Source organism: Micropterus salmoides, unplaced genomic scaffold (genome assembly GCF_014851395.1).
Source record: "Micropterus salmoides isolate LMB-PRFRI ecotype aquatic unplaced genomic scaffold, ASM1485139v1 Ms_hic_scaffold_1, whole genome shotgun sequence".
NCBI lineage: Eukaryota > Metazoa > Chordata > Actinopteri > Centrarchiformes > Centrarchidae > Micropterus > Micropterus salmoides.
In genome coordinates this window covers 37,109,631-37,130,465 of record NW_024040040.1, presented here as the reverse complement: position 1 = coordinate 37,130,465, position 20,835 = coordinate 37,109,631, and the positions used below count along the sequence as shown (strand labels likewise).

The 20,835-nt window shown below is 40.1% G+C and overlaps 1 protein-coding gene across 1 annotated transcript; it reads right to left on the bottom strand.

Moving 5' to 3' along the window:
• Window positions 1-3,501: 3,501 nt before the first annotated feature.
• Window positions 3,502-15,901, bottom strand: LOC119908304 (death-associated protein). The gene is made up of 4 exons (XM_038726020.1): window positions 15,691-15,901; window positions 14,566-14,665; window positions 8,643-8,685; window positions 3,502-5,229 (listed from the first exon to the last, which is right to left on the bottom strand). Exons 1-4 carry the CDS (start codon window positions 15,743-15,745, stop codon window positions 5,110-5,112), a joined length of 318 nt encoding a protein of 105 aa, XP_038581948.1. The 5' UTR covers window positions 15,746-15,901; the 3' UTR covers window positions 3,502-5,109.
• Window positions 15,902-20,835: the final 4,934 nt, after the last annotated feature.

Here is a 20,835-nt window from a genome sequence, read left to right as displayed (position 1 = left end):
GCTTAGATACCGCCCAGAGGAAGCCATTTGAACACGACAAAAGATGAGCTAACTGCACATTCACTGAACTCTGCGCTTAGCAAACTGCAAGTGCAGGATTTACATATTTGTCAATAAAGTAAGGTCTACTGTGTGTAGTTTGAGAGCATTTTCATAAGGTTTCTACAGCCTGTTTCTTGGCAATAGGCCTACAGAATGAAGCTCAGATACCTTTAGATACATCACATGCTCATGTTTATGACAGGCTTTTGAATTCTGGTCAGGACTGTGTTATTTGTGCATACTGTGTTTGTGTTTGTTTTCATCTTTTGCAATTTGACTCATACATAGTGTGAAGTAAATGAACTACTACTGTGTGCATGCGTGTGTATGTGTGTGTGTGTGTGTGTGTGTGTGGGTGAGTGGGTGAGGGGGGGTACAAAACCTATTAGCCACGAATGCATCAGGTAATATTTAGGTCATTGTTGTAGCTCAAACAGCTGTTGGTTTACATTGTAACCTGAGATTATGAAGCGCCACAGGCTTGGTCAGCGATTCCCCATCGCGCCCCCCTCCCCCACCCCGACCCAAATCCCTCATAGATATTCACAAGTGGCCAAGTAAACAGGGCACTATCCACTGATAGTATGACAGCTATTATGTCACAATGTGATGCTACAGCCTGGGATTTAGACAGTATGACCCGATTCTAGAAACCAAACCTGTGAATTTGGGGGAAATCCCGAATCCTTAGTTGGGGCCCTCTGCTGGTTGGTTTTAGTACAACACTTATAATGATAATCCTCCATCCACACATTTTCAGTGTTCATGAGCAAATGGTCTCTGTCTGGCTACTGCATTCCAAAGATGACGTTTGATGTTTAGTGATCAGCAGAGGTGGAAGAAGTGTTAAGATCTTTCACTTAAAAGTAGTTATAACACAGTGTAAAAATACTGTTACAAATAAAAGTGCTGCATTTAAAATATACAAAAGTCCATGTATTAGCATCAAAACGTCAAATGGCAAAAGTGTTCATTATGCAAAATGGCTTATTTCAAGAAAATCACTGGATTATAATGTCGCAGGTGGCGCTAATTTCAGCTACTTTATATGCTTCTTGGTAGCTTCATCTATAATAATATGTCATAATTTATTAGATGATTAATATTTTGAATAAAAAATCTGAATCTGCAAAGTAACTAGTGACTAAAGCTGTCAAATAAATGTAGTGGTACAAATGTAGCTCACAAAATGGAAATACCCAAGTAAAGTACTAGTACCTCAAAATTCTACTTGAGTAAATGTACTTACATTTCACCACTGGTAATCGGCAGCGATCCCTGTAAGATTTTCATTTGAATGTGACCTTCTTTTATATACTCCCTGCACAAAATTATGACATTATGAAGTATTAATAATACCATCATTTTTAATTAATGTTAATAATGCCTAATAATGAAATCATGTATAATGTAACAACTGAAGTATTGCATTATTGTTACATTCCTTAAATAATAACAAGCAGCAATGATGATGTTTTACAATTTTAGATTAAGATGTAATATTGCATCATGTGGCAGTTATTACATTTTCACTACATATACTTGTCAAATCTTAATTATAATATGAATTATCTTAAAAAATGTACTATATATGCCATACAATAAGCAATAATTAAGGCAAAGCAATATCTGTGTGGCTGTATACACACACACACACACACACACACACACATATATATATTTATTTATCGAATGATTTAATTCCTGGCTGGCTAGTGAACCACATGTGAGGCTTTATTTCCAAATAATACATGATAATAAGATCCCTATGGTCCCAAAGACTTTCTCTATATTTTTTCTAGCAAGAACTAAATGTAATCTATTCCAGCACTCAAAGTGTAAGAGCTATATAATTTTTATTTCTTTTTAGTATTCTTTGAAATGTGATGCAATCAAGCATAAAGTAGGTCCCTCTTAATGAATTCCATTTCTGAAAAGTATGAATAAATGAAAATATCTCACAATTAAATCAGCATCAGAATGATCTACAATGTGTGAACTGAAAATGAACTTCAAGTGGCGATGCCCTCACTGGTAAAAAGCGAGGAAAACTTGGCAAAGAGCAGCACTTGAATACACACAAAAAAAGTTTCTCAGGAGTTTTGATAAGATTGAGCTTGATTTAAAAGAAAAAAAAAAAAAAAAACAGGTCCTGCGTTACCTTATCTGTTGTCAGCAGTAACACTGCAAAAAATAGTTTGGTTTAACATTAAATTGTGTCAAGGTGCTGTTTGAGGAGTCCTGTTCATGCTATGTTGTGATGTTTTTTCATTGTAGCCTTGCTGCCATCTCAAAATGACCATGACCACAACCCAAAAGGCCCGGACATAAATGACCGAAATACCTTTTCCTCTCAGTGTTGCCTGTTGACTGAGTAAACCGCAGCATCAGTGGAAGGTTTTCAAGGTGGCTGTGACACAGAAATGACCAGTCTAAACTAGCTGAAGCCAGTTTGAATGTTCCTGAGGACCACATGGCCAGCTGGTCGTGTATACTCAAGGCTAACGTAATACAGTGCCTAAATGAGAAGGACTTGGTGTAACCTTGATTGTTTTTATGGTGCTGGAAGGAAAACTAAAAAAAGCATGTTTTGGACAAAGACAGATGACTTCCTTTGCCTGCTGACATGTTTGCTGGAAGCTGGCCATTTTGGATATCCCCCCCTACACACCTTTAATATTTAATAGACCATTCTTTATCTATATATAAAAAAAGAACAAAGACACACAATTCGATACGTATTTCAGCACTTTTGCAGTACCACGACCGGCGGCTTCTCCTGTATGGGTGGTCATAGTTACTTCACTGTGGAATTACTTACACATACTTACACAACCAAAGATTCCTGAGTAGGGCAGTTTGATAGATTTTTTGCAGTGTCTCACCCTTGCTCTGTTCGTCCAGTCAAATAGGGCATGGCAGGGGATGAGAGGTCTGCCACATTGAGAGAACTATATACAGCCAGGGAGATGCAGGGAGATCATGTCTGCTTTAATAGGGTGCTTCAGCATGCTGACGGAGGCTCCTACCAACTAAGCCCCACACTGGCTGGTTTAATGGGCTAACATAAAGTGACAGAACACCTGGTTGCAGATGCTTGTGTGAAGATGGATTACATGCACTAACACCTGGTGCACACTGTGTATTTGTTTGTGTGTGAGCTGAAGTGGGGGAGGGGGGCAGACAGCTCTTGGAGAGATGCTTCTTCATTTCAAAACACCACCTGAGCCCTAATCCCTCAGTGCAGGGTGCTAATTCACCATGGTACGCTCAAACACTTCAGGTGAGGTGCAGGTTACAATCCATCCAAGTAGGACTAGTTTGAACTTTTACAAAGTACAACACATTAGAACCATATCATTCACATTCTCCAGTAGGAGGTAATCTATTTTTTTTTTCTCTCAACATGAAGTTTTCCAGTCATCACCCGTTTAATTTAAATACAGACAAGCCGAAAAGGGCATTTTCAAGATAGTCTATATCTTTATTTACTATGACAACCACACCTAACACCTTCGTCCACTCAATGACTAAAGATTTGTACAATTTGAACAATTTACTCAAGCAAACTGAACCGAGAAGAACAAAAATAAACTCTTTTAAACTTAATTAAATTAACACAGGAAATCATTCCTTCTTGGCAAGATAAATTTCTTTCTTTCATGGAAACCTGAACATTAGTTTTGCAACCAACACTTGAGTGTAAGGAGATAGGTGATTAAGGAAGAGGGTGGTTTGTGTTTGTGTGTGCTGATATGTTATCATTTCCAAGGAAACGCAGACCTGGATTTTGTGGGCTGGTACAGATTTCTGATACACAACGCAGCCATACCTGCAGATATCCTTGCACACTGACAAACCGTCACATGGTTGACATATTTTCTATGGAATGTTGAAATCGTCTTGTTACCTTCATCTCACAGTTAGGAGCCTCACTATTTTCTGATCCGCATCTCTGAACTGCATTGTTCAACTTGTAATAGAGTATATTACCCACTTGTGATGTTCAGGGTAATGTTAACGTAAACACAAAGCATCCCGCAGCTGCTTCACAGTAAATGGCTTTCTTTAGATTTTGTGATTTCCATTCCTGTTGACTCCGGCGTGCGGCAGATAAAATGTAAATCGATGTGAGCCAAATGAGACTAAATAACTCGAAGTCTAAGCAACGAGGCACTGCTGGCAAACTTTTACTGTGAGGCAGGGTGAGTTTGCATTAAAGTTAGTTTACATTGCCAGGAAAGGACAGACATTGTTACAACTCCAAGAAGGCAGGTAAAAAGGGAGAGCAGATCTGAGATCAGCAAGACTCTTCTCTGGTAAATAAAAGGCAGGAGGAAACTGGTTTTGCTGTGGCCCAAAAGCTATATAAGTATATAACCATAGCTAGCTATCCACAGTCATGACATGAACGACATGCATTAAGTAGCTCCTAGGAGTAATGGGTAGTGTTTTGCATCTTACTGGTTCCCCTTACTGCGCATCTATTACACATTGAAAATGCCTAGTTTCTTGTCTTGTTTGAATATATTTAAACGTTTAAATTGGAGGCAGATAATCGGAAACTGGTCTGCACCTCATGATTTGTTCTTTTGGTCTGTGAAGGTCATAGGTAGAAGGCTGGAGCTTAGGGCTCATCACTGTGAGGTGACTGGTTTTTAAGTTGGCCTGATTGGTAGGTTGCTGTGATTGGCTGGTTGTGGTTGTGATGTGGCTTGGGTCAACATGTCGCTGGGGTGAGAGTTCCCCCCACAGACTCAGATCAGTTTATCTATTAATGTTTAATCCTCAAATCATAGCCATTTTAGAAGACCTTCCACCCACTTATACCACCTTAAGACTATACAAATGTCAAAAGAGAAGAAAGCGGGACTTCTACAATGGCTGTATTGGCATTGGGTGTCTGTTGCAGATAAATTCCTCATACATGTAAAGCAACAGGCTGAAAACTACTCTTTGATTTTTTTTAGAGATCTGTGCCTGGTGGGGAAACATCTTCATCCTATGTGTTCTGTTGGGAAGGCCGGCCGGTGGAGTTAGCATAGCCATTGAAGCTTGCGGCTTGGCTCACTTGCGGGGCTGGTGGATGTGCTGGTTGATGTGCTGGACAGAGGGCAGCTTGGGGACACAAGGCTGTGGCTTCTGGTGGGCCACCTGCGCAGCTGCAGGGGTGAAGTCCTTATCACCCTGAATAGAACACAGTCATACAATAGTTGTTTAAGGAGAAAATTCAGTTCATGCATATTTTCCGGATAAACAAGATCAAATTTGGTGCCAAAACAACTCACTTTGGAACTATTACTAGAGATGACTTGAGAGGGAAATGAACAACTGTTCGATTGTGATGGAGTACTTTATTCTTGATGGCCAATATGAAATGCTTAAAATGTCTACAAGAACATCCCCTTTTGGAGTTTTAAAGTATTTTACCATCACCAAAAGTATACAGACAGAACAGCTGGTGTTCCTGCGTGTCCAACTGCACATGAAGCACGCACCTCATTGGTAGTCGTGCTCAATATGCTAGTTCCGCTTCACTGTTGTACAACTGGGTGCTCAAACCACTAAAACTTTTCATCTTATATTTGTCAGCTGGGAAACTCATGAATGAAGCAATACTTTCAGATGGCCCATAAGCTCTGCTGCATCTTATCTGTTGCATACCTCCCATTGCAACATACAGTAGAGCAAATATCTATCCAACTGAAGTTAGCTATTAAATAGTAGCATAGTGATGTGGTTGTTTTCCATTAAGTTAGACACTAAAGACAAAATAAGAGTACTGCGACTAATGTAAGTAGTGATGGTGATGGGGCAGTGCATAAGACACATGCCTTTGGCCTGAGAGACCTGGGTTTGATTCACCCTGTTACATCCACCAATGTGTCCCTGAGCAAGACACTTAAACCCTAGTTGCTCCAGAGGTGTCCAACCTCTGACATATAGCAATTGTAAGTTGCTTTGGATAAAAGCATCAGCTAAATTAAAAGTAAAAACTGTACTGTGAACAGTAATATTCAAGTGTGAAAGTGTGTATGTGATATAATGTGTGTGCCCTTCGTGTTCTATTTTTAAATCCTTTCCCTCTGGTAATCATAATAACGATGAGGAAAGTGTGTGAAGGATAGCGTATGGAGCACTCATCTGTCCCTACTCATATGCTCTGCAACCTCAATCTCTTTTTCCAAGAAAAATGCCCATAAACAGCCTCATGTCTAAATCGGATCAAAGCAGGTATTTGATTATTCAAAAAAGAAAGGCAGACTTTCATCAAAGACCTCAATCATGCCTGGATTTCCTCCCTTCTTTCGTTTTATCTTTACCTGCCAACATGTTTTTGTTTCTTCCTTATACCGCTTCCTAACTCCCCTGTTCTTCACTCGTTAGTGCCAAACTGGCTTTTGGTCATCACCATAATTCTGTGGGGGTGGTGGAACGGTGGGGGATTAAAGTAGTAATCTTTACTCATGGGTAACATTGCCCAGCACCATTGCTCTAAAAGTTGCTCCGTGTATCATCAGCTTTACAGGTTTTACATACAGCACAGTGAGGGTGGTGGTGAGCTTGTTTAAAGCTGGGAAACCAGTTGCTTAAAGACAGCGTTTTTGAAAAGCACACATTACATTGCTGCATGCATGATTATGAATTCATACTGAAGTTTTTTTCATCTAAAATTCTTTTATCTAAAATACTGGATTTAAGCATTTATTTGTTGTTTGCCGCTGATGCGGACTTATCATTCCAGATGTTGCTATATGTGGATGTTACTATTCCATCATATATATATATATATAAAAAACAAATACAAGTTTCCCTCAAATTTTGATTTCTAAGAACGTCTATATGGATAAACTTATAAAACCAATTTAATTAACGCTCTACCAACACGCACGCACACACACACACCCTCCTGTCTATCTGAACCTCTTGCTGAATTTCATTCGCCCAACCCATCATCGCTTGACCCTAATCCTCACTGTATGTGTGTGCTGGTTTTGTACAGTATGTGCACTACTTTCTCTACATGTGTGTGTATGTGGGCACAAAACATTTACAGTGTGTGTATTTCTTTCATTTAAAGCCAATTCCACAGCTAAGTGCATGGGATGTGGATTGATTTGACCTCCAATTGCCCTTCGTCTTTCTTCTGAAGCTCAAAGCTTCTGTCTCTCCTATCTTTCGCCGACTGAAGCAGAGGTATGGGAGGGAAAGCAACAAATTAACTGTGTTACTGTGAATAGAAATCATGGTGATTGGCATGGCATGTTTCCTGCCTCATTTTCACCATTTTAATACACAGGTAAAAAACCCATTCGGGGAAATAATGTGATATTTGCTACTTTTCCCTAGTCTAATTTTCCTCCTTTTAATACTTTAAAGAATGTTTCAGAATGAGAACATGTTAAAATGGAAGAAATGAAACTAAGTTTTTTTTTTTTTACATCCATGTGGCTCAAGAAGATAATGGCTCAAGAATGTTTTGAATGGTTCAAATTAACATAATGTTTCATTAGATATTGAATAAAGAATAGCAAATTTAGTCTAAAGCAGAACTGTCTCACCCAATATGCATATTCTCTGTCTTGCATGCAAAAGCTGACCTGTTGAGATATACTTTTCAACAATTCTTTTATTAATCTGTCTGTGTATAATACCAAAATGATCTCTCTCTCTCTAACCATCATCCTAGACGCTCACCTTCAGTAACTTGGGACAAATAATTTTCACAACACAAAAGGCAAGGAAAGGGAAAAATATACGTAGCCAGGAAATGTCTTCTTTTTTTTACATTAAAATAAAACCCCAACAGGCCACAAACTGCGCGGGTGCACACACACACACACACACAGACAAGTGTTTCACTTAGCTCCTAAAAGGCTTTTCTGAGGCTTTGTGCAGTGCTAGCCTCTGGGTTTGATGGCAGTGATAGGGGGCGAACGGGAAGGCTAGAGAGGATCGGGGGATAAATGGGATGCCTGCCACCTTGCTGATATCACCGCAATCTTCCGCAAACAATCTACCTGGTCTGACAGGCAGGAAACGGATCCATCCAGGGACTGAAGGACACGCACGCACGCACGCACGCACGCAACAACGCACGCACGCACTCACTGCTGAATAGCCTGAATGAATCCTAAAATGTCTGACTACCTTTGTAAAACTTACAACTTACTTATGTTCAATTTTATAATATTACTTCAAAAGTTGTTGTTTTTTTTGGGGGGGGGGGGGGGATTGAAAGTAATATAGAACGTAACAAGAAACTTGTTTTTAACTTTTATTAACCAGAAATAAGTAAAGTAATATTGTTACTTTTTCAAGGAGTAATAATTATCTAGTAACTTGCCCAACACTGCAGATGAGTGATCCTCGCCCTTCTTTGCTTTCTCACATTTACCTCTGCATTTCTCTTCATTTTCTTCTCCTCACCTCCTCTGCCTTGCTTTCCCCTTTTCTGTCTTTCTTTCTCTTTCTCTGCACTAAGCCTCTACACATCCCTGTAGAGCTCATGTCCCACATTGAAACCACCTCATAATGCTTATTTTAACACTACTGGTGGTCTCTGTATGTCTGTGCCTGAGAGGGTGTGTGTGTCTTACCTTTGTAACCACTCCAGATACAATCATGGGGACCTTTGGTGGACTAAAAAAGGAGAATAAGACAAAAAGAGAGAGACATATTTTTGAAGAATTCATAACAATATACCATTTAGTAAGCAGAGTGTGTCCAGTGCTTTATTCTGTGGCATCATTTAATCAAATTGTGAGCAGCTTTATACAGTATGACAACACTTACAAATGTTACCTATCTGGCCACTTTAAAACCTCCAAGTGACACTGTGCCAAAATTGTAACATCCAGAGTTGTCAAAACACGTAACACCCACACACTTACTCTCTCTGGCAACACACACACACTCACACACACACACACACCAAAAGGACCTGCCAGCAGCTTAAATAGCTCCCATTCATCCTGGCCAAACACTGGGGCTCACAGCTTTCGGGATGGAAAGCATGAGAAGAGAGAGGGAGGGAGGGAGGTGGCAGAAAGCTGAAGCTATGAGAGGAAAAGAGAGCTAATGAGGAGGAAAGGATTTGGGAAGGAGGAGAAAAGGAGAGGAAAAATTAGAGGGGGATGAAGGGGTAAAAGGCAGGTTATGGCAGATAGAGGAGGTGGAGGACTGGAAAGGGGAGGTGAGAGTGCAGGGAGGGTAGGAGAGAATAAATACCTATATAATAATAGACTGTTAGAGGAGAGAAGAAGAGGATGGAGGAGAGAAGGAGGTGAGCACTCACCTCAGACACAGAGAAAGGGAAGGGAATGGAGGCAGAGAAAAAGATGAGGAGGAGGAATGCAGGACCTGAGGTAAGTATCGACCTTGACATGACAAACGAGCGCCGTCTAATTTTATGGCGACGTCACCCCCCCGGCAAAAGAGTACAGTTATAGTAGCCACCTTCAAAACTCTACTCAAAGACATTAGCTATAGCAGCAAGCATGTCCAACTTATGGCTTACCTCATTAACAGCCTAAATGCAACAGCAGTCAGAATCGAAGAACTTGAGAAAACATAACATTTGAAACATCTGCTACTTCCTTTTAACATTTAATGATCAAGCACAACTTTTTAAATCACAATCAATTAACAGTGATGGATTCTCAGCACATCTGGTTAGCTTCCATCTCTGCAATCAACATCTTGGCACTGAACAGCCCTCTATTTATCTTAATGAGAATATCTACACCTTGTTATTGAATTAATGCTTGGATTTGTTGAATTTCGCTTATTATTCCAGACTAGCAAAGCTAGCTTGTCAAAATGCAGGTTTGAGAGTCGCTTAATTAGCAAGTCGATTAACTGAAATATACCACATTAGAGCCACTGGTCCTCATTCAAAGTAATTCTCTGCTATCTGTGAGGCAGTCTTGCTAGGTTTCTGCTTTGGATCAAACATTTGGATCAAAAGTTTTAAATATTTTATGGTTAACTGAGGAACACATGGATAATAAATGTGCATATGGCAAGTGCCTGATGAAGAAAACTAAAAAAAATGCTTGTGTGCAAGAACTTAGGCTAAACTTTCATTTTAAACATCTTGCTGAGTGACATCCTGCATAGCTGAAGTATCTGCTTTCATTACACAGACAATAGTTAACTGAAAAATTAACATGCTAGCATTATAGCATACTAGATTTCCTCATTTGTTCTAACAGGTCCTTCTAGCTGTAAGCTACCTCTGTATCTATAAAATATCTATATTTCACATAAAAATTTCATACCTAATTTACACCATGTCGCAAAGACATGCCACACATATGTACAATAGTTGCTTCAGTTTCAATTGAAGCTACAGTGAGGTGCGACACAGTTGGGTTGAGGTGAAAAAGCACGCTCAGTTATATATAAATTCACATACTGAGACAGCGTGGGCTGGTATTCACATCAAGCTGGGTTGTCACGTGTTTCTATTCTACTGAATCTCCACTGTGATAAATCCTGAAATATTGAAAACAGACTGCAAATGGAGGGGCGGTATAAAACAAAACCATGGACGAAGGAAAAAGTCAGTTTTGCATTTGAAGCATGTTAGCATCTAACTTTGCCAGTTTGAAGCTAGATTTGCACATGAAGGCCAGAGAGACAGGAGGGAAGACAGATAATACACGACTTGACAGACAAGAGTGAGGGGTGTAAGCCTGTCAGAGAGACAGGCAGCTAACAAGCATCTTCAAAAGTGTAAAAAAAAAAGAAAGAAAAAAAGAAAAAAAGAAAAGCAAGACGAGAGAGTAAGCTTTTCACCTGATTGACAGTTAAAAACAAAAAAAAAAACAGTGTAATCAAACATTGCTGCTAAACAGATAGAAATGCCAGCTTTTAGTCATGCCTGATAAACAGACGACAGACACTCAATTTAAGACTTTTTAATCACGCACTACAACAGGCCCCGATACCTTAATCTATCAAGACACCACACAAAAGCCTTAACCATAAGATTTTGCTACTGACGCTTCATCTGTGGAAAAATAGAAAGAGATACACAGAGAAGGGCGCACACACAGAGAAACCAAGCCACAAAGACCCCTGCTGTGTTTGGTGTGATTGGGAGGAGGATGCCTGCAGAGGGCAGTAGAAAGCTGTACAGACTCCTGAGGAGGAGTCTCTTTTTAGCCAGGAGAGGGGAACAGTTAGAAACAAGGAGGAGGAGAATGAGGGAGAAAAAGAGAAAGGGAGATACAGAGTGCAGATTTTAGCTAATAACTAAGGGTGAAAATGTGTGTTACTGCATTTGTACAATGTTTCCTTCTCTGTCTTTAGCGCTAAAGCTACACCTCACCACCACTGCCACCCCACTCTCTTTCTCTGCTTCAGTAGAGAAGGAAGTTTGTTGCTGTGGGCGAGGTGGTGGTTGCCATAGAAACTGATGCCTGTTGCCTGTTTCTCCCCCCGCCCACCCCACCCTCCACCACCACCACCACCACCACTTCTCTCTCTCTCTCCTCTCAACTTTTCACCATGAGCTGTCAGCTTACTGCACATTTCACCACTGTTCCTACTTATGGTGTATGTGTGCAGTGATTAAGTCAAGCGTACACACAGCACCACCCGTTCTTTTTCTGTAGCTCTGGAACATCCACCACCTACATAAAATATGTAGGAGAGGTGACAGTGCAACTGACACGAGGCCTATGATCACCTTGAGAAGCATGTTTTTTTTTTTTTTTTGTTACACATTTAGCCGATAGTCTCCTCAAAAACGATGTATGAGCAGTTCATAAACCATGTATTCACTAATAACAAGCAACATTTTTAAGTGAAGAAACAGCCACCTGTTTACCTCCTTTGCTATGCCTCCCTCTCTCCTGCTTCACTGACGGAACATCACATTTTAATACAGAAGAACAAACACTAGATTTATTCCTGATGCACATAAAAAACACATTTACCTAAAAGTTACTGGGCATGAAGCGTCTGCTGGATCACCAGTTTGCTCTGGCTTATGCCTGTCTTTCTTGCCTGTATCTCACCCCTGAGTAAAACCTTTCTCTTCCGCATCTTCATATCGCCACGGCATCCTTCACTTTCCACACCATAATAAACCTACCCTCTCTTCCTCACAATAATCCTGGCCACCTATCTCTCTCCCTTTGCCCCATCTGTCCATCTCGGCTAGATTGGGCACGGCAGGTGTTCCCCTGACTACAACGCTCCACTGGCTGCTACTAATGCAAAATTTACCCAGTGGCCACCTGCTAGACGTCCATCAGCGTGACACAGAGAGGGACAGACAGAGTGTGTGCGAGTGAGAGAGTTTCACTGACTGTATTTACTGATGGAGTGCACTTACTAAGCATCTCTTTTTGGATGCGCGGACAGGTAATTTATAGTTAAAGATAAACATTTCACAGAACGGTAGGTACACCTGCCTTTACACAGTCAGGCCAAGAGGAGTTTATCAAGCTCGAGGCTGATTTTAAATGGTTTTCCTCAGTGATTAAAATGCACTATTCGTCTAATTCATTTTCACAGGCCAAGTAATGACTCCTCTTTTTTGACTGCAAGCTCTAGAAAGGAAATATTTGGGAAAAGGTGACATAAATACTAAAGCAACCTGTGATTACCAAAGCAGACATTCCCCTAGCAGTGCAATATAACACATTCATCACGTTTTTAAGGAAGACTGCAATGCAAGTAATAAAAGGAAATGATACAATAATTTCTCTGACAGAGTCAGTTCTTTGACATCTGAATGCAGATTTGTGCAGAAATGCTATCTGATGTCTTCACTGCATTGGTGATTATAGGTTAGTTTTCTAATAATCAAGTACTTTAATTTAGAGTTGAGAAAATGTAGTAGCTACTATTTTGACAATAATTTCAGGCATTGGTCTCTGGGTCCATCTTTTCACATTTCAGGTTTTACCTTGTTTCTCTGTTTCATATCATTGTCATTGCATTTTGACTGTTTGTCAGATAAAACAAGACTTTTTTTGACTAAATGTTTAACTGAGAAAATTATTCATTTTCATTCATTCAAATTCCTTCAGAATCAAAATGCTTGTTATTTGCAGCCCAAATTTAAGTCTCAAAAATATACAGTATGACTCAATTTCCTCTCAAACAACACAGCACAATGAGGAAGTGCATATTTAACAGGCTGGAATGGTGGTCTAACTGAAATGAAGGACAGTCTTCTGCATTTCTCTTGTAGTGTGGAGTGTTCTCTCTTTCTCAAAAAGGCCTTTACCCCTGAAAGATTTGGCCAACCTTGTATGTTGTGTTTGTGCTCATCTACTTGACCTCACTTCCCAATTTAATGCTCTGTTATTGCCACTCATCCTGGCACAAAGAAAATGGAAGCAAAAGAAACCCCCTGATGAAGAACATGCAATATATAATTTAGTGTGTGTGTGTGGTTGCGTGTATAAAGTACATGAGGACAAAATTTCTTGACAGTTGCCAATGTTCTTGAACTCTGCTCACTGCTGTGCAGTGCTTGTCAGTTCTCATTTATCGCCTTTCATTAACACACACACAAACTGATATGCGGTGTGAATATGCCACCTGTACTGATACACACATAGCTGACGGGCTCTCATGAATATGTAGCAGACATATGTGGGTATAGAAGCACGTGCATATGCACACGCACGCACGCACGCACATACCTTGTACCACCCCCATCGCTGAATGTAGTGACCTCAGTGCAAACAATGCATTCAAGCAGTAAAAGCCGAACACGCTAATATGGAAGCAGAACAATTATTGTCGCTCGGAAATTTAGCCAGCGTGATGTAAAACATGCAAACCAAGGCTGCTTATAGCAAACAATAGTGACTGCTGAATGGGCTGCTCAAGTTAATGCTGTAATTATGCAGTAATTATGTTGTTTACCGAATTAGCTGGCAACACAACAAGTCTGCTGCAAAACTGCCTACAGTACAACCTCATAGAAAATTGGAAGCACCTAAATTGCTTATTTGACAATTTGCATGGTGTGTGTATTTGTGTGATCACCAACTTACAAATCACCACAGAGTCGTACATCGTACAGTCTCTCAATCTAACTGTGTAGAGCGCACAGAACCAGCCTTACTTCTGCTGTAAATGTATGTAGCTGCTTGTGTCCGTCTTTGTTGAGTACGTGGACGGATTATGGGACAATGTCCCCCCACCTCTCCTACATAAGAATAAGACACTTGACTATAAATGACGCAGACGTTTCCGCTGTATCCATTTTTTATCTCTCTGAGGTCATTTTTGGGTCTCTTTGTTGTTTTGGATCTCTGTGGCAATTTACATCTCTCTGCATCTTTGTATTAGTTTTGCCTCTCTTTGAAGTCGTTTTGTAGTCATATTCTATATCTTTGTAGTCTCTTTGTGGTCGTTTGATTGATTTTCCAACAACAACTATTAACATTCACTTCAAACAGAGGCTCTGGCACAGGGACCTTGGCTCTTGAGCAAAGGTCCCTGGGCCTGTGCCCGGTAGGCCCGTTCATGACTGAGTGGGTGTGGTACCTGGTGCTGACGTACTCCTCCTCGTCGTCATCTTTCTGCGGTGGTTCTGGAGCAGCAGTGGCCTGGTGCTTCTGGACTATCCTCATTCCTCCTGCCTTTACTGCAACACACACACGTACACACAGGTACACACAGGTGAAATAAGACAATTTGTTTAAGAGCTCACAAATGTGGTCTGTATAAACAGCTAATTCAAACAGTGAGAAAATAAAAAGATACCAGATACTGATATTAAACCAAAAAAAACCTTGAGCCAAATTGTGTTTGGATAGTTAGATAAAAAAACAAGTTTTCACTTTATTGGCAATGTTAGGGACTTAAGGAAAATGTATGTCCTCTATATTGTTTAAATTGGCCATAATCACATTTTAGGTTGCACAGTAGGTTAGAAGTCTGTCCCTCATCAGAAAGACAAAGATTAAAAAGGCGGTGTTGGCAAGCAGCCATCCTGCCTAAGTGTCATTGAGCAAGACTCCTGGATTCTTAGCAGCTGCAGGACCGCTGTTCTGTTGCTGATCTTGACCTCTTGGCCTGGTTAAAGAAATTAGTGCCCATACATGTACATGAACCAGTATGTTTGTTAAAAACTGACACACTGCCGTCTGTATGTGCTGTGGGCCTCCCCACTAATAACAGGTAGGGTATAAGGTGCATGTTTTATCTTACTGTGCTATCAGTGCTGCAGCTGCTGAGGCCCAGTTCCCTGCCACACTGCTCATGTCCACGTACACCTTATCTGTTTTTCCTCTGCTTACATCAACAAGACTGGAGCCTATGACCTCCACGTCACCGTCATCCAGCAGCAATAACGGCATCATTGTAACGAAATCCTTCACGTTGACCACCAATTCAAAACTATACAATACAATACCACCAGGTTAGATGATGTTGCAAGATCTCACGCCAATCAGGAAGTGGGGAAATTGACAAACAATGGCAGATTACACTGCACACAATCTGGAACACTAATAAAACGTCGTCAGTCGCAGGCATCTGCAAGTGTGGCTCGTGATTGCATAAGTATTAAACATCATGTGATTTTCAGTTTGAGACTGCAGAAGCAAAGGCCTCCGGGTTTATAAGAAGCTTTGGAAAAAAACAACACAGCAGCCCAAGGAGCTCTACCTGCAGGGAGATGTCCTCCTTTGGTTTCGACTTTCTCTTTCGGCGGTGACGACATGTCTGCTCTGATTTGAAGTCAGCAGCGGGGAGAACCAGAGCGTCTAACAATGAAATCCCTGCTTTATTCTGCCTGAAATTGTGGACTACACTCCAGTCTGGATCGTCAACGTGGCTTTTTCCTGAGCATTGTTTGGAAACGGTGCGTGATGACGTCACGTTGCTGAAAGACGTGTGGACCGCGCTGACGTCTTCTTCTTCTTCTTAACTGGGGGATTGCGACAGGGCGGAGCGTTATCGCCACCAACTGTCGCGTCGCATTGTTCTTATGTTTTTGTTATCACTCCGGTGTTTTGTAGAGAGACGGATACATGCTTTGTACCCAATTTCCAGAACTGTTTGAAATATTTTTTTATGGTCCATGTGTTTAATCCCTTTACGTTGCAGATCGTTCCTAATAACTGTCTGACACGAGCCTCACTCCATTTGATTGCAGACATCACATGTTCCGCTTGGATGCTTTCTAATCAGGGGTATATAGATGAATTTAATTTAGTATATCCCAGTCTAATCCTACTAATCAGACACTCTTCTTCTCTACTTTTCCCCAGTGAACTTCTTTCTCCAACTTCTTGCTGGATCTGATACAAACGCCTGTCCTTTAGGTTTCTTTAGCTATCCTAGATCTCTGTCTTAAGTTTGTTTCAAATGAAAGATTTGATTTCTGCCTTATTTATTAGTATTGCCAACTCAATGTGATGAGCTTTTGATTAAGTTTTGGCAAGATGGTCTACTGTTTAATTCTCTTGAATGCCCACATGAGCTGGTACCCATAAAAACTGTGCTTCATTTCGTAGCGTAATAATTCTATACAAAGACTGCAAAATGTCAGAGAATATCTTGAGTTCATCTGGAAGAGGTATGCTTGAGAATAGCCTTAGCTGCACTTGAGTATGAACATAGCAGTATTCACAGGGTATTCAACTGCATAGTCCACGCTATATGGTCAGTTGTTCTCTTGGTCACCTTAACTTTCAATTCTGGGACATAAAACTTTTTCCATTCTCTGGATTTTAAGCACATAATACCCATACCTCTGATGTAGTAGTTTTCACACAACCCTACATAATGAATGCATTTCTACTTGAATGTACTTGTTCCATTGTGGAGAAATGTATTATTGGTTAAGGCAGTGACCATGGTGGAATAGCTGGTCTTCAAAAAGTTTGACTGATGACCCAATCATTGACTTCAAATTCCTTAGTTATATCTGAAATAATAACTTTTAGTTGCTTTCCCAAGACGTTATAACTTTTTAATCCTTGTGCCTCTGCAGATTTGCCCAATAATTGGCCATCAATTCTTTCCTTCTTAGCTAAAGAGGCATTTCCCCAACTCCCTCTATGGCACCATCTTAACTGTCTTTTCAGTAGTATGTTTACCCCTTTATTATTATTTTATTTAATGTTTTCATTGATTTCATCCATTTGTCCCAACATGACGAAACTCTAAATCACAGTAACTATACATTTTCCCCAGTCCACCTTGCCAAAATTCCATCTCCTGATCCCATCGAGCTGAACTGTATTATTCATATCAACTTTTTTGCAGTTAATGATCACTGCCAACGATGTTATCATTCAGTACCTTTACTTTACTAGCACCAGCTAATTCATTGGACACTAATGTAAGATCTAGAGCTGACTCTCCATTGAAATGAATCCTAGTGCCTTACTCGTTGTTTTAATTAAATCAATTATTTTACCTCTGTTAGTTCCTCTGTAGTCTGTCCATTGTAGTCAATTATCCTCCGTCCTCGTAATGTACTGTCACCACACCATTTTATTATACCTCTCTAATTCTTCAATCCTGATTCTTCTACATGGATTATGCAGAATTATACTACTACTATAAATCTGTATTGTGATTAATTAATACCCTCACATAAGATAATATTTCTTTGATAAAGGTTTCACATCCCCCTCCCAAACCACCTTCTCCATCTTGTCTTATTACATTATAACCCCTGGTCTTAAAGTGCAGATGAGCTTTCAGCCAGGTCTCCTGGATCTGGTTTATCATTTAACTGTTGCATATATTTCTTAAATTGTTGACCACGCATGACATTTCATTGTAGAATAAGGAAAAACATGATATTAATCACTACTGTGCCATCAGCCATCATTGGGAATTACATGCCGTGCAACATTTCTACAGTCAGATCCTTTATGTCCCGATTCTCATCTTCTGCATCAACTATAGTCTTAAGCCTTGACCTTTTTTGTGTCTATTGCCTAGTAAAATTCACAACCTTCCCGAAAAAGGCCACAAAGCTGGACCTATCTGCTATCAAGGTGTTGTCTTTTACTGTACACTTATGTGAACATTGCATGGGACCTGTGGTAATTTAGGGAAATCACTTGGGGAAAATTGGTGTTCGTGGTGAGTGGATGTAGCTGCGCTGTCATACCTTGCGAGATTTGCTTTGTTGCTTTAGCGGATGATATTTTGTTTTGCACTTCGCTGATTTCTAAAGGGACTCCACTACTCACCCCCCAAGACGACTTTTAATTCAAACTCCATTTTCAGTATCCTTTCTTGTTGGATGATATTAGCTGTTTCCACCAACATTCTAGTTTTTTAATCAGACACATTTCTTGATGAATAGTCTTCATGAGCTTCACTGGATGTAACTCATTAATGGATTGTTCTCAGAACTCCCACTCAGTGTGACAGAATTATTCTTGCATTCTTTGATCTTACTTGAGTCCATTCTCTTTGATCCTCCTCAAATTCACCATTTTCAAAACCGCTCCGGCCGGGACTCGAAGACGCCATCCTCCTCCTCCTTCACCTCATACCTGCACTTCCACGCTGACGCCGGTCGTAGCTAGTGTGTAATGTACAGTATGAGTATGTGATTTGTTATAGTGGAAATATTCTGACACAATATAGGCTATATTAAAAAATAAATAGCAACTGATTTGAAATGCCATTATATTATGTATTTGTATTATTATGTGTAAATGTTATCAGTGAAATTATTCAGTCATCTCTTGTCTAATTGTATATCAATCTTACTTATTCCAGTTGATTCCTTGTACCACTTGTGAAGGAATTTTAGGGGTACTATGACACAGATTTCCCCAGGTCATGATACGGTCTATATTACTGAGCTAAAGTAAGCCTAAGGTGAAATTCAGCCTAATTCAAATCAGTAGATCAGACTCTATTTCTCCTCTCTGCCTGCTTGGTCGACTGACTGACGCAGTTGCCTTGATAATGATGCACTGCTATCCATTTGTTAGGTAACCCAAGGTCGAGATGATCTTTCTTTTGTTTCTTTTCAGACAGACTGACTGGCTCTATGGAGAAAGTGTTGGCTTAAATGACACACAACATGACTTTAAGTTAACTTATATAGGCACGACATCTTGAACCAACATCAAATAGAATCTTCACACACGTATAGAGGGGTGGACATTAACCTTATTTGGACACTTAGTCAATCTCTGTAGGTCTAGGAAGGATAAATATCCCCAGACAAGAAGTATCCATCAGATTTGGCATTGGTATTGCAGGTGTTCACACAATGTATCTCCCATGACCATGCTGGTTAAGTCTACGCTGGTCTCTGAAACTCCTTCATCATTTGAAAAAGAAAATAAATGATGTAGGCAACAAATAATTGCCACATATAACAGAGGAATCACTGTTCATAAAGATGTGCAGCTATCGGGAAAAGTGTGTTGTGATAGAGAATGACAAATGTAAAGATCTAATTGAGCTCACATGTTAATGTCTAAATTAAATATTAGGTTAATGTTAATTGTGGGAATAACCATTGTTGCCCTCCAAATTATCATTATTATTATTATTATTACTATTAAGAGCACAGATTGCAAAAGTTAAAAGACACAATTTTAAGCTCCTAATAACTACCAACTTCACAACCTCTAAAACTGAAGCATTTATTAAGCTGAGACCTCTTCTAATTAAGCAGACAGTTTCCATCTCTCACAGATATAAGCCCACTGTCGTGCCAAAACAGCAGCAACGGGATCAGCAATAAAAAGGCAAAAGAGAAAATTCTAGAGAGAGAAAAACTGAACTAGGAGTGAGGTGACCTCTGCGCCCACCTACTTTCTGTTTTCGCACTATAAGTCCACAGTGGTTCATTAATTGGCTGACATGACAGTGTCCTTCGACAGAGCTGAGAATTGCAGGCAAAGCCTTGTTGTGTTATCGGCAACTGAGAAATGAATTTTAAAAAATTACTAGCAATAATACTTTTTAGTTATGGATCTGCCTCTGCTTCTTCATACATTAGAGAACAGAGAGCATTTACTGTATGTGCAAAATATGGCCTATGAGAATCTATGTATAGGATGCGTGGGTTTGTTGTGGAGAAGCTGATTAGTTTAATTTATAGCTGTTTATGTATTTCAAGAATTGGAATTTTTTTAAATACTGCAATGTGCATTATGTGATATGTCCGAGGAGTGATGAGTCTTCTGAGAGTGCATGCATTCGTCTGACTGTGTGTGGTCACAGTGATGCGTGCAAGCCAATCATCAACTCTGTAATGGCAAAACTGTGGTGTGAAGTGGCAGCTGTGTTCTTCACTCAGACCATCAGAAGAAGTTATGTTCACTCCATCCCGAGTCCACAAAACACACGCACATACACACAAACACATGGCAGCACACACATCATTTTGAATTGTGTACATTTGAATTATTCAATGAAATACATGACAAGAAAAATATCAAGAATACAGATGCAATCAGATCATTTCCAACACCAGTTTATAATGTCACCCCACACCCATAAGTTTTACTTTGCACACACACACACACACACATACTGCTGATGAGCAATAGGTTTTGGCAGTGGAGAGGTGGTCCCATCACATTTGTCCTCAAAGCGCACAAATCTGTTGCCAGGGCATTAGTGTCCCTGAGGAGGGTGTTGACAACCAATCAAACGGCCAGTTCATTCGCAGGTCAGGAAGCAGTCTGCTGATAAAAGGATGAATTGTGATGTCTAATTAAAATGTTTGGACTTTGTTAACTCTTATTTAACAAGATAAGTTGATTTACATGTTATTCTGACTGACAACAGCAGCCTAGGGGAGTATTTCTGGCAGAG